The sequence below is a fragment of the Tursiops truncatus genome, chromosome 1, assembly GCF_011762595.2.
Source record: "Tursiops truncatus isolate mTurTru1 chromosome 1, mTurTru1.mat.Y, whole genome shotgun sequence".
Lineage (NCBI taxonomy): Eukaryota > Metazoa > Chordata > Mammalia > Artiodactyla > Delphinidae > Tursiops > Tursiops truncatus.
The window spans coordinates 141,253,617-141,268,379 of NC_047034.1; the positions used below are offsets into that span (position 1 = coordinate 141,253,617).

At 35.3% G+C, this 14,763-nt stretch overlaps 1 protein-coding gene across 5 annotated transcripts in view; it reads left to right on the forward strand.

Moving 5' to 3' along the window:
* The window catches only part of EPS15 (epidermal growth factor receptor pathway substrate 15), a 160,747-nt gene that overhangs the window by 39,070 nt on the left and 106,914 nt on the right, over positions 1-14,763 (forward strand). For all 5 annotated transcript variants that reach the window (XM_073789888.1, XM_073789889.1, XM_073789890.1 and 2 more), the window contains exons 5-8: positions 2,698-2,793; positions 4,727-4,792; positions 5,948-6,073; positions 8,510-8,569. In XM_073789888.1, the coding sequence (XP_073645989.1) occupies positions 2,698-2,793; positions 4,727-4,792; positions 5,948-6,073; positions 8,510-8,569 (348 nt within the window). The remainder of the gene's footprint in view (positions 1-2,697; positions 2,794-4,726; positions 4,793-5,947; positions 6,074-8,509; positions 8,570-14,763) is intronic.

The following is a 14,763-nucleotide window of genomic DNA, read 5'->3' on the forward strand; positions in this document are numbered from 1 at the left end:
AGGATTAAATTCAAAGCTTGCTACATGCTAATACATTGGCTGAGCACTACTACTCAAAGCTAATTTTCCCTATGGGGATAGCTGAAGCTAACTCAGAAAAGGGATGGGAAAAATTAGATGAGGGGGTCAGAATACCCAGTCTCTTATTTAAGATTCCAAGGTTAGATTGTGGTCCCCATTGGACCCCTGGGCAGAAGGGCCAGTTTGGTACATTGGAGACATTGGAAAACTAAATTCGCATGGGCATCCAGGGTGCTCTGTACTCAGTCAGCAAATATTTGTTGAGTACCTGTTTTTAGCCACGTTTTGGCAATACAGAGGTGAACGTGACAGGATGTGGTCTTTATCTTCATGAACTTACAGTAAAATAAATTCTTCACTGCTGTTCCTAGACTTTGGGTGTTTAGTTTGAGTTCTTTGTTATATCCAGGTGGCTGGATTTATGGATTTGCAGTTATAAACTTTGATGTTTGCATTGGAGGAATAGATTTTTAAATTAACATATGAAATTAAGAAAATAAACCAATACTTACTGAGTTTCTATGTGCCAAAAATGATAGTGTTTTCTTCCTATAGTGTGGTTTTAATTTTGTTCCTTATAATACATTGCAAGGTAGATATTAGCCCCCCTTTTAAAGAGTTTTTTTAAACTTGCCCAAGGCCTCACAACCAGTAGCAGAACTAGAATTCAGTGCAATACTATTTCACTTCAGAGCCCATCCATACTGTGGGAGTGGACCTGATTACCTAAGAGTAATTGACTCTGATTAGAATGAGAAGAGAAAAAGGGTTATTTAGAGTTCAGCATTTAAAGGATGGTAGGAGACATTGATTTCAGCAGAAGATACTTGAAAGGTCAGAGGAGAACTAGGAGAGCTTTATGAAACTATGCTGGTAGAGAAGAGCATCAGGGAGGATCATACAGTCCAGGCTGCCAAAAGAACAAGTAGGCGGTGTTTCCCTGGTGGCGCAGTGGTTAAGAATCTGCCTGCCAATGCAGGGGACATGGGTTCGAGCCCTGGTCCAGGAAGAGCCCACATGCTGTGGAGCAACTAAGCCCGTGTGCCACAACTACGGAGCCTGCACTCTAGAGCCTGGGAGCCAAAACTACTGAGCCCATGTGACACAACTACTGAGCCCACACGCCACAACTACTGAAGCCTGTGCGCCTATAGCCCGTGCTCTGCAGCAAGAGAAGACACTGCAATGAGAAGCCCGTGCACCGCAATGAAGAGTAGCCCCTGCTCGCCACAACTAGAGAAAGCCCACGCACAGCAATGAAGACCCAGTGCAGCCAAAAATAAATAAATTTTAAAAATAAATTAAAAAAATTAAAAAATAAAAGAACAAGTAGGATGAAGCTTTTTTAAAAAAAATTTATTTTAGAGTCCTGTATTTGGTAGCTAGGAGTTTATTTGTGACATAGGCAGTTGTTTCTCTAGCTAATGGTAGGAGTTAAAATCAGATTGCATAGAAGCTTGTGTGGTGAATGAAAAGAGAAGGGGTGATCTTGAAATAGCATTTTTTCAAGAAATTCATTAGTGAAGGCAAGGTATTGTATAAACAGACAACGTGTAAGTTTCTAGGAATAGGTTAAGTATTGAGTAAGAAGAAAGTATTGAGTAGAAAAAAGAAAGTAGAAAGAAGAAAGTATTGAGTAGGTGAGAACAGATGTGAGAAAAGCAGTAAAGGGTTGATTGCATCAGCAGCTGTACTGGAGTATTGACAAGTTGCAAGTAATCATAACTGGAGTAAAGGGTTTTGTTATGCTTATTCTCAGACCTGATTTTAACTCAGAACAGCTGAAAACAAGTTGCTTCAGTGTCATTCCACTAATTAAATTTTGGACCGAGGCTTCAAATGCCAAAAACCGAAGGACCTTTGGGAGAGATTTACAAATATTTTGAAGTCAAGCAGTTATATAATTGTTTTAGATGTTGCATAGTTATTCTTTGTAGCTTTTCTGGAATAACAGTGACTGAGTTACTTGAATGATTGGTCTAGTGTTAAAATTTATAATCTTAAATCCAGAGATGCCTTTTGATAACGTTTTATTTATTTTCTTCTAGGTGCTATTTTCTCCTAGACTTTTTTTCAAGATTCTTTTTCTCACTTAAATTATAAAAATCATTTAACGTCTTTAAATATTCTTTGAAACATGATTATTAATTTTGGTATATTTCCAAATATATATATTTATCAGTATATCAGTTTATTTAATTATTTTCCCATTTATATTAATATTTTTTGCTATTTATAATATTAGGAATATCTTTGTACATAGATCTCTTCCTGATTTTAGGGCAAGTTTTTTTTTTTGTTTTTTTTTTTTGCTGTACGCGGGCCTCTCACTTTTGTGGCCTCTCCCGTTGCGGAGCACAGGCTCCGGACACGCAGGCTCAGCGGCCATGGCTCACAGGTCTAGCCACTCCGCGGCATGTGGGATCTTCCCGGACCGGGGCACAAACCCGTGTCCCCTGCATCGGCAGGCGAACTGTCAACCACTGCGCCACCAGGGAAGCCCTAGAGCAAGTTTTTCAAGCAAATGTGCCGTTATATTCGCTGCAACATAAAAATCTTGGAGTAGTTGTGAATTGTTTTATATTTTCAGATTAAAGGTATGTGTGTAGATAGATGGATGGATGGATGAATGGATAGATAGATAATGCTCTTAACTTTCATACTTTTCTTTCTCAGGAATTCTTTGTTGCTTTGCGTCTTGTGGCATGTGCCCAGAATGGATTGGAGGTTTCACTGAGTAGTTTGAACCTGGCTGTTCCTCCACCAAGATTTGTAAGAAATGCTTTTAAATTTAAATTGTATTTTTAAAAATGATACCACATGATTTGAAAATTAAAATTTACTATATTAAAAAATTTTTCCCTCAACCCCTATCACTCAGCTACCCGATTTTCTTTCTTATGGCCACTGCTGTTATTAGTTTCTTGTGTATCTTCCAGTTATTTTATGTGTATATAAAGACATATAAATACCTATATCCTCAGTTTACATTAATTGTAGCATACTATACACATGATTCTATGCCTTTTTAAATAACTTGATATGTTTTGGAGATCTTTACATAAAAGCTTCCTCATTCTTTTTTACAGCTGGATAGTATTTCCGTGCTTCTGTTTACCTTAATTTATTTAACTTCCTATTGGTAGGCTTTTAGCTTGCTTCCAGTCTTTTATTATTTAAAACATGCTGCGATGAATAATAACCTTGAATCTGTGTCACTTTGCATGTGCAGAAATATATGTGTAACTTCTCAGAAGTGGAATTGCTGTTTCAAAAGTTCGTGCATTGTAATTTTCACATATAATATCTACTTGTCTTCCATAGTGGTTGTATTAGTTCACAGTCCCACCAACAATTGGTTGAGTGTACTTTTGCTAACATACTGTTGTCAAACTTTTGGTCCTTGTCAATTTGATAGGTGACAAATGGGTAGTTTTAATTCGTCCTTTTGGTTTTATGGAGTGAAGTTGAGTAGTTTTTCTCATGCTTATGAGCCATTTACATTGCCTTTATGTGAAATGTCTGTAACCTTTGTCCATTTTTCTTCGGTTGTTTGTCTTTTCTTATTGAATTCTAGAGGCTTTTTATATATTAGGGAAACAGTTCTTTGTCTATATGAGTTGCAAATATTTTCTCCCAGTTTGCCATTTGTCTTTTGACTTTGTGGTCTTTGTGGTGATTTTTTTTTTCCGTAAAGAAGTCATTGTTTTTAATGTAAATGAATTATTAGGATTTAAGTTTTTTAATGGTTTCTTTGTTCACATTTACATTAGTCCTGATGTAAGGTATGTGTATGGATTCAAATGTATGTTTCTTCAAGACGGCTACCTTTTAGACTTAATACAGTTTATTGAATAATCAATCTTTTCCATACCGATTTGAAATGCCGCCTCAATCATGTGCTGAATTCTCATATGTATTTTGGTTTTTTTCTGGATTTTTTCTGTTCATACCCATTGATCTGTTTATCCATATGCTGATCTCACATTGTTTCAATTATCATATTTGGTAATTTATATCTGATAGGGCTAGTCCTTCCCACCCTACTGCTTTTTTTCAGAAGTTTCACGGCTCTTCTTGCTTGTTTTTAAATTCAGTATTTTAGTATTTTGTCTGAGTATTATGAATTTAACTTCAGTTTTGAGAATTTCTGTACTTTGAAGTTTAGTTGTGGAGTCAGAGGGTTAATTTAGGGATTTGTTGCCTAACTATACTATTATAAAAAATTTTCAAACATATTCATCTGTCTCTACAAGCAAATAAACATAATAACTTGGACAGGGTGTTGATAGGTTCATGTACTTCTAACTTAGAAATCTTAAATTGAATTCTTGTTCCAGTCAGCTTTCCTTAAATAGTGTAGGGAAAAAGTGATCAGTTAACAGGGCCATAAATATTTTTGTTACATTCAGATATCTTTATCTTGATTTCAGTTGTAATAGGATTTCTTCTATAAGACTTACATGTTTTAGTTAGTGCTCCACAGTCATTTAGTCATTTAGTTAGCTCCACTAACTCAGCTTACTCAGTTTTTGTTTCATTTGTACTCAGATGAAGGTCTAATAGAGTTAATGTAAAATAGTGTCCTTTGTGCATTGAGATCCAACATTTTGTCTGAGTATTTTTAAATCCAAAGATTATTTTCTCCTCATTGTTTATTGATGTGAGGATTTCAGCCCTTCATGTGCTATATTTTCCTTTTTAGCATGATACCAGTAGTCCTTTGCTAATCAGCAGAACTTCTGCAGCTGAGCTCCCATGGGCTGTAAAAGTAAGTAAACTTTGTAACTGTTCTCTCTTTTACTTCACTTTACTTCCTACCTACATAGTCCTTTCCCCCTACTTCCAAAATATATTGCAGTCTGCATTAGACATTCATTTTTTACTGTGGAGGAAATACTGGTACTAGAAATTGCTTGAGGGATGTTGCAGCTCTGTTAGTCATTTTGTGACAGTTAGTATTGGCTTAATCTCATTTCTGTTATAGTGTAAACTAAAAATGATGATCTCATAATCTTGTATTAACTAAAATATTTGATGAATAGGTAGTTTACCCCACTGGTACTATTTCTTGTTTGAAAAGTTCTACTTAATTAATTCTCTTTATGGCTCTAAAACACTTCTTTATGAAATCTTTTCCTAAAATGGGTATTTTGCATTACAGTTATTTGGAGGCACCAAAATGGTTATAGCTATCTTATCAAATTTTAAAAATCGTAATTTTAAAATAGAATATAGCAGATCAAATAACCTGTAATAGATGTGTACAGTTTTGTCAGAAAACCATTTTGGTTTGTATGGCTGTGTCTACTTGTATGCTATTAACTTTAAAAAGTGTAAGGATCTGGCCTTGACTTGGAAAATCATGAACAATAGTTTTTATGTTATACAAATAACTTTCTGGGATTTTAGAAAATACCTTGTTATTGATAAAAAGAAATCTTTCTTTGGGAAAAATGGGGGAAACTTGATGTCTATTTCTGTGGCAATGATTTCCTTTTTTTTTTTTTTTAATTTGTTTGAGTTTGAAATGTAACTAAATACCATGTTTAGAAAGTCATAGAATGTCACTAACTAGCTATGTGTTCTTATAAAAGTTACTGTTTTGCTTTGGATCTGTTTGAGTGAGAGGGTTGGACTAGATGCTCTTCTCAAAGCCCTCTGATCACTAAAATCTTTTGATTTTAACCTAACAGTAGAAGGGCAAAGATAGTATTCCAGCTACAAAAGGGATGGAGGGGATTCTAGACTTTCGAGTGGAGTAACTTTTAAATTATTATTTACTATAATATATTTTGATGAAAGTGAAAAATGTTTTTTAAATGATAGTTTTAAAAATGTTGTCTATTCTTTGAGGACTCAATTTTTAAAAATGCAGTTAAATTCCTTTCACCATTATTTAACTTTGATCTTCTTTGTATTATAGTCTGAAGATAAGGCCAAATATGATGCAATTTTTGATAGTTTAAGCCCAGTGAACGGATTTCTGTCTGGTGATAAAGTGAAACCAGTGTTGCTCAACTCTAAGTTACCTGTGGATATTCTTGGAAGAGTAAGATATTAAATTCTAAATGTAATTTTTATGTATTTTAATTTTGTATCTACCAGGAACACTTAAAAACACATAGATCTTACTTTGAAGTTGTATTATAGAATTTTTTGTGTTTTAACTTAATATATAAAATTATTGCCAATTTCTTTCTTTCTTTGATTATTCCCTCTAACATATGAGTGTTTGAAATTAGCTATATATAATCCTTTTATGTAGATCCTTTTTTCTTTGAGCTGTATGCTCTGACCTCCGAATTCCTTGATTTAATTTCCAGAGACCATCAGTATTCTGCATCTGCCATTTACTCTGTGGCTGTATCATACAGCCTGGTTAAAGCAATAGTTTCATCTCTGAAATCATAAATTCTACTCTCTGAAGAGAACTTCTTGTCTTTCTAGATTTCTTTCCTAGATACTTGCAAGACTAATTCTTTGACCTCATCAAGACCTTTATTTCTTTATTTTTATTAATTAAAAACATATATTTATTTATTTATTTTCGGGTGCGTTGGGTCTTCGCTGCTGCTTGCGAGCTTTCTCTAGTTGTGATGAACGGGGTCTACTCTTCGTTGCAGTGCACGGGCTTCTCATTGCGGTAGCTTCTCTTGTTGTGGAGCACGGGCTCTAGGCATGCAGGCTTCAGTAGTTGCAGCACATGGGCTCAGTAGTTGTGGCTCAAGGGCTCTAGAGCGCAGGCTCAGTAGTTGTGGCGCACAGGCTTAGTTGCTCTGTGGCATGTGGGATCTTCCAGGACCAGGGCTCGAACCCGTGTCCCCTGAATTGGCAGGCAGATTCTTAACCACTGTGCCCCCAGGAAGCCCAGCCTCATCAAGACCTTTAAATCAGACTCTTTTATTTTCCCCATCTTTTGAATTTACTTTTTCCTCATCCGTCCTGGATTTTTTTGGTCCACTGTTTCATGTCAGTATCCTTAGCTTCCTTCGCTGTGTTTTCTAACTTTTCTTCTGCCTGGTGAAAATCCAACCTTGCATGAAGCTAATTATCTGCCTTCTCTCTGGTTGCATTCAGACTACTGAGAAAGTCTAGTAAGATTGGTATCATCATAATTTCATGATCTTCAGCTGGGTTTTCCATACTGCAGCCACTCTTGTGCTGTTTCCATCATGATTTCTCAATACCCTTCTTTATATTTCAAACCTTATCTACTCTCATTAAACCTCTAGTCCTTTCTTTAACTCCTTGCTTAGTCAGACTACATGGGGTCAAACCCTGGTTACACCATTTCTTAACTGTATGACCTTGGGCAAATCATTAGAAAACCATGTCTCAGTTTTCTAATCTTTAAAATTAGCCTGGTTCCCAGTTTGTAGGGTTATACAAATTAAATGCGATAATGTATATAAAGTACGTAGCACAGTGCTTGGTACATACTCTTTGAACGCTAGCTGCCATGATCCTGATGATAACGACTTGCTACCACAACACCAGTACTACTGGATCAGTGTTGTATAGTTTAGGTACTCAATAAATATTAATTTAAAAGCTGTTTTCTAATATTGTTTTTCATTAATTATTTTTCTATTGTGTGATCTGTGTGAGATTTCTAAACTATAAATATAATCTTGTTATTTTTTACTTAAAAGTTACCCTCTTAGGTAGCTTCCCATTGCATTTAGGAAAAAGTCTAAACTCCAAGGCATTCAGTGACCAGGCACTTGCTTATTTTCACTCCTGTCTCTTACCAGTATACCTTCTCTTCCTGTCCCAAGTAAAATTTTGTTGAATATCTTTAATACCTTCATTTCAAGGATTTAACATAGTTTATAGCTGGTCTAAAGCTATGGATTCTACTCTAGAGTTAGACCAAATATACCAGGGCCTTTTAGATTTTATATTTATTTTGTATGCCCTGGACATTAGTTGGCTAATGATTAATAATAGAGTGTTCATTGGACACTTATTTCAGATGATTAGAGGTTCTGTATTATAGGGAAAACAATAATGGACTTGGTTGGAAGTCTTCACATTGAAAACTGATTCTGTTATTTAATAATAGTTGTATGATCCTAGATAATTCATGCAGTCTCAGGTCTAAAACAGGTTTTATGGTACCACATGGAGTTGTTGCATGAATTAACTGAGATGTTGTTTTTGAAAAAGCATTATAGTTGTTTAAAGTACTGTGTTACATAATTGTTTTCTTACTTGAGAGGAACAAAATATTTTCTTTAAAAATTTGCAAAGGAATTTCTGTTTAAAAATACTTGGTATTAAGAATTATTATTTCTTTTTACAGTAATGTTAATATAGCATGTAATCGTGATTTAATAAAATGGTCAGCATAATTGAAATTTCTCAGAGAAATAGATGTTATAATGTTTAGGCAAAACTTTTTCCTCCATTTAGGTATTGGATGTATACAGTTAGCACGTGAAATGAAAGAATGTTAATCTTTCCTAATTCTTTTCTTTTTAAGGTTTGGGAGTTGAGTGATATTGACCATGATGGAATGCTTGACAGAGATGAGTTTGCAGTTGTAAGTAACATAATGCTTTCGAAATCTTAAACATTTTAATGGTTTTCTCAAGTGAAAATTTCCCCTTTTTATCTTTAGAGGTAAACTACATTTCTCTTAAAATTGATTGTATGACTGTATTTACCTAGAATTTATAGGTATTCAATAAATATTATTAAACAAATGGATAATGAATGTTTTTGCCATCTTCATTTTATTTGACTTTAAGGTACATAAAAATACATGCTTTGGATAATGTACTCTAAAGATGCTGAGTATAATCTTTTGAATCTCAACGTGACCAGGCATCTCAGTACCTACTTCTGCTGTGGAATGACTTTACTTCAAATATATCCCTGAATTTTCACATTTATTTGATTAAAGGAAAAGATGAATAACATAATAGTTTCACGTCATTTATGAAGGCAGAGAAAGTTTTGACATCTTGTCTGAAGACATGTTATCCTTAGTAACTGGTTAGTTAATTCCGCATAGAGTTGTTTTCATGGCTTCCTTAAAGGTTAGATAAAACTCTGCTGTGGGGGCTTTCCTGGTGGCGCAGTGGTTGAGAGTCCGCCTGCGGATGCAGGGGACACGGGTTCGTGCCCCGGTCCGGGAAGATCCCACATGCCGCAGAGCGGCTGGGCCCGTGAGCCATGGCTGCTGAGCCTGCGCGTCCAGAGCGTGTGCTCTGCAACGAGAGAGACCATAACAGTGAGAGGCCTGCGTACAGCAAAAAAACAAACAAACAAAAAAACTCTGCTGTGAACTCATGAACTGTAAATCTCTAATCCTCCCTTGAATCTCTTATTTGGAAATTAATCTTTTCAAATTTTCTCTATTTTGCTAAGAACTTGTCCATTGCTTTGACTTTCAGATTTGCCACAGATTGCACTATTCTTTAATCTCTTCTGGGTTTATGGTTGGGTTCCTTTCTGTTTCCAAATCTTATGTATTTTTGCTTCTTCTCATTCTTTGTTTAATTGGATTTTTTCTGGCCTATTGATCTTTTAAAAGAGCCATCTTTTGGATTTATTTATCTTTTCTATTATGTTTTGACTTTCTGTTTCATTCTTTTCCACTTTTATCTTAATTCCTTCTTTCCAGTTTGTTTTGATTTACTTTTTAAAAAATTTCTGAAGAAAAGTACTAAGTCCCTTTGTTTTTTATCATCTTTAATATGGAAAACATTTAAAGGACGTATTTTCCTCTAAATACAGATTTAGCTGGATTCCATAGATATTGGTACAGTGTTCTCCTTTTCACTCCTTTTCAGATAATTTTTAAATTTTCCTTGGTCATCTGTTTAGGAATATGCTTTTTAATTTCAAAGTAGTTAAGTTTGTTTGGTTTTTGTTACCTTTGTATATACTTTCAGCTTGATTAGATTTTGGCTGGTGAATGTGGTCTTTAAAATTTTGTTAAGGTTTTCTTTGTTGCCAAGGTTGCAACCTGTTTGTACATGTGTTTCCTAGATATGTCAACATTTCTGTTCAGAAGATATTAGACTTCTGTAAATCCATTATACTGATTTTATTGACTACACTTCAGTTTCTCTTTGTCCTTAGTTTTCTTCTTTTTGCCCTTTCATAAATTTTATTCTGTTTATATCCTAGGAGTGAAACAAAATAGGCAGAACACATCTTATCACATTTGAAAAAATATATACAGAAACAGAAAATTTTTTCCTTATAAAGACAAAAATTAAAAATTTCAAAGGAGCATTTGTATAAGCATAGTTAAGCTAGGTAGACAATAGCATTATCTTCATTTGCTAAAACAGTAGTATTTCCTGAGGTAAGTGAGTAAACACAGTTTACCTTATGCCCTGAAGCCTTCTCCTAGGCAACTTTTTTTCTTTTGTAATGAAAGTAAATTTTCATTAAAAGAATAATTTAAGAGTAAACACACATTTGTAGGAAATTACTACTTAAAAAATTAATGAACATCCATATACCTTCTCCTAGATTTACTAATTTTAACCATTTTGCCACGTTTGATTTCCTTCTGTGTGCATTCCTCAGAAATTTTTTCCAACTTTATCCTGCTTAGTGCCTTTAATTTTGAATTCCAGCTTGTGTTATATTAATACTGCTTCTGCTCTCTTTTTATTTGGATTACTTGATGTTTCTAATGCTTAAAATGTATCTCTTAAAAATGTCACTGCCGATTTTAATTTTTTACCTAATTTGACAGTTTTTGTCTTTTAAGATAATGAGCTGTGTATTGATTTTATTCCCCCTACCAGATCCTATTTATTTTACATTATTATTTTCTTTTTTCCTCTTCCTTATTGTTGCTAGTTATCAAGTTGTGATTCATTCATTTCCCCCCTCTAATCAATTTGGAAATTCTGTTATAATGTCTGTTCCATTAATGGTTAATACACCCTTCCTTGTACTTACCATACTTATTGCTCCAGTATTTGAAAAAAAGATTGTTAGCCCTCATTCAAGTAAAATAAGACCTTTAGATTATTTTCACTTCTTTCTCCTTCACCTCCCAACCTCAGAAGATTTTAGAACATTTTTTGTAACTAAAATTCTAGATTTTACTCAGTTAATTTAATTCTTTTGGTTCTAGGATTTCCTTTGTCAATTTTAATTTAATTTCCTTTTGTCAGTATTAATAGTCTCACTAGCATTCTTCTGGTAGAATTTGCCTGATAAATCTTTTTCCATCTTTTTACTTTCGTGACTGAGGCAATATAGTCCATACTATTTAAAAAAATTTTAATTACTACAACAGAGCCAATGTACCTGAGCCTGCAAGTCACTGACCTTTATTTAGCATCAGTATTTTTAAAAACTGAATTTTAAGAGTTCCTTTGCAAATTGAAGTAATTTTTTAAATGCTTTTGCAACAGTAGATTAACTGAACTCTATAAACATTTTAAATTATGTTCCTAAATAAGTAAAGTTAATGTACTTATTCATATGATCAGTTCTTTTGGATTATGAAAATTTATACTTGCCAATTTTTGGTTTGTTGAAGTATAACGTAGTATTTTTTCCTTACTTGTTATGTATTATTTTACATAATCAAAACTATTGAACATGAGAGTATTTATGCTTAAGATTTAACTCTAAAATTCTTACCTGTTTAAAAAATATTTATTTATTTATTTGGCTTGTGGGCTCTTAGTTTCAGCATGCGGGATCTTCATTGTGGCATGCGGAGTCTCTCATTGTGGTGCTCGGGCTCTTTGTTCCAGTATGTGGACTTCTCTCTAGTTGTGGCACGTGGACTCAGCAGTTGCACTCATGGGCTCTCTAGTTGTGGCACATGGGCTCTCTAGTTGCGGCACGCAGGTGCCAGAGCGTTCAGGCTCAGTAGTTGTGGCATGTGGGCTCTCTAGTTGTGGCACATGAGCTCTAGAGTGCATGGGCTTAGTTGTCGTGGCATGTGAGCTTAGTTGTCCCATGGCATGTGGGATCTTAGTGGGATTGAACCTGCGTCCCCTGCATCGGCAGGTGGATTCTTAACTACTGGACCACCAGGGAAGTCCTCTTAACCCATTTTCTTTTAATATTTATTTATTTATTTGGCTGCACTGGGTCTTAGTTGCGGCACATGGGATCTTCATTGCTGCATGTGTGGTCTTTGTTGCGGCATGTGGGATCTTTAGTTGTGGCACGTGGGCTCTTAGTTGCGGCATGTGGGATCTTTTTAGTTGTGACATGTGGGATCTTTAGTTGTGGCATGTGAACTCTTCATTGTGGCATGTGAACTCTTCATTGTGGCATGTGGGATCTAGTTTCCTGACCAGGAATTGGGCCCCCTGCATTGTGAGCATGGAGTCTTAAGCACTGGACCACCAGGGAAGTCCCCCCATTTTCTTTTAGATAAAATGGTGCTTTATGTTTGTTTTAAAGACCCAGTATCTGCTCTGTGTTTATTATATTTTATTTTTAAAAAAATTTTTATTGAGGGATTTCCCTGGTGGTCCAGTGGCTAAGACTCCATGCTCCCAATGCAGGGGGCCTGGGTTCGATCCCTGGTCAGGGAACTAGATCCTACATGCCACAACTAAGAGTTTGCATGCCGCAACTAAAGATCCCACATGCCACAACTAAAGATCCCGCATGCCACAACGGAGATCCCACACTGGCAACGAAGATCCCACGGGCCGCAGCTAAGACCTGGCGCAGCCAAATAAATAAATAAATATTAAAAAAGAATTTTTTATTGAAATCTAGTTGATTTACAATGTTGTGTTAGTTTCAGGTGTACAGCAATGTGATTCAGTTATACATATATATATATAAATATATATATTCTTTTTCAACATTCTCTTCCATTATAGGTTATTACAAGATATTGAACATAATTCCCTATACTATACAGTAGGTCCTTGTTGGTTATCTATTTTATATATAGTAGTACGTATATTTTAATCCTAATTAAAACTCCTAATTTATACCCCCGCCTTTGGTAACCATAAGTTTGTTTTCTATGTCTGTGAGTCTTTTCTGTTTTGTAAATACGTTCATTTGTATCATTTTTTTAGATTCCAGATATAAGTGATATCATATGGTATTTGTCTTTGTCTAACTTACTTCATTTAGTATGATAATCTCTAGGTCCATCTGTGTCACTGAAAATGGAATTATTCCATTCTTTTTTATGGCTGAATAATATTCCATTGTATATGTACACCACATCTTCCTTATCCATTCATCTGTCAGTAGACACTTAGGTTGCTTCCATGTCTTGGCTATTTTAAATAGTGCTGCAGTGAACATTGGGGTGCACTCCGCTTTTCAAATTATGTTTTTCTCCAGATATGTGCCCAGTAGTGGGATTGTATGATCATATGGTAGCTCTATTTTTAGTTTTTAAGGAATCTCCATACTGTTCTCTGTAATGGCTGTACCAGTTTACATTTCCACAAACAGTGTAGGAGGGTTCTTTTTTCTCCACACCCTCTCCAGCATCTTTTATTTGTAGACTTTTTGTTGTTGGCCAATACGCCCAGTGTAAAGTGATACCTCATTGTAGTTTTCATTTGCATTTCTCTAATAATTAGCGATGTTGAGCATCTTTAAATGTGCCTTTTGGCCATTTGTATGTCTTCTTTGGAGAAATGTCTGTTTATGTCTTCTACTCATTTTCTGATTGGGTTGTTTTTTCTTTGATATTGAGCTATATGAACTGTTTGTATATTTTAGAGATTAATCCCTTGTTGGTCACATTGTTTGCAGATATTTTCTCCTATTCCATAGGTTGTCTTTTTGTTTTGTTTCTGGTTTCCTTTGCTATGCAAAAGCTTTTAAGTTTCATTAGGTCCCATTTGTTTATTTTTGTTTTTATTTCCATTACTCCAGAAGATGGATCCAACAAGATACTGCTGCAATTTGTGTCAGAGTGTTCTGCCTATGTTTTCCCCTAGGAGTTTTATGGTTTCAGGTCTTACATTTAGTTCTTTAATCCATTTTGAGTTTATCTTTGTGTATGGTATGGTGTTAGAGAATGTTCTGATTTTTTAAAAAATTTATTTAATTAATTAATTTATTTATGTCTGTGTCAGGTCGTCATTGCAGCACGTGGGCTTCTCTCTAGTTGTGTGTGGGCTTCTCTCTAGTTGCAGCATGTGGGCTTTTTTCTGGTTGTGGTGTGTGGGTTTTCTCTCTCTAGTGGCGTGTGGGCTCCAGAGTGCGTGGGCTCTGTAGTTTGCAGCATGCAGGCTCTCTTGTTGAGGCACATGAGCTCAGTAGTTGTGGTGCGTGTGCTTAATTGCCCTGCGGCATGTGGGATCTTGGTCCCCGACCAAGAATCAAACCTGTGTCCCCTGCCTTGGAAGGTGGATTCTTTACCACTGGGCCACCAGGGAAGTCCTGAGATTGTTTTAATTTCATTCTTTTATTTGTAGATGTCCAGTTTTCCCAGCACCACTTATTGAAGAGACTGTCTTTTCTCCACTGTGTATTCTTGCCTCCTTTGTTGTAGATTAGCTGACCGTATGTGTATGGGTTTATTTCTGGGCTTTCTACCCTGTTCCATTGATCTGTATTTCTGATTTTGTGCCAGTACCATACCGTTTTGATTACTGTAGCTTTGTTGTATAGTCTAAACTCAGGGAGCCTGGTTCCTCCAGCTCCGTTTTTCTTTCTCAAGATTGCTTTGGCTATTCAGGGTCTTTTGTATTTCCATATAAATTTAAAAAATTTTTTGTTCTAGTTCTGTTAAAAATGCCTTTGGTGATTTGATAGGGA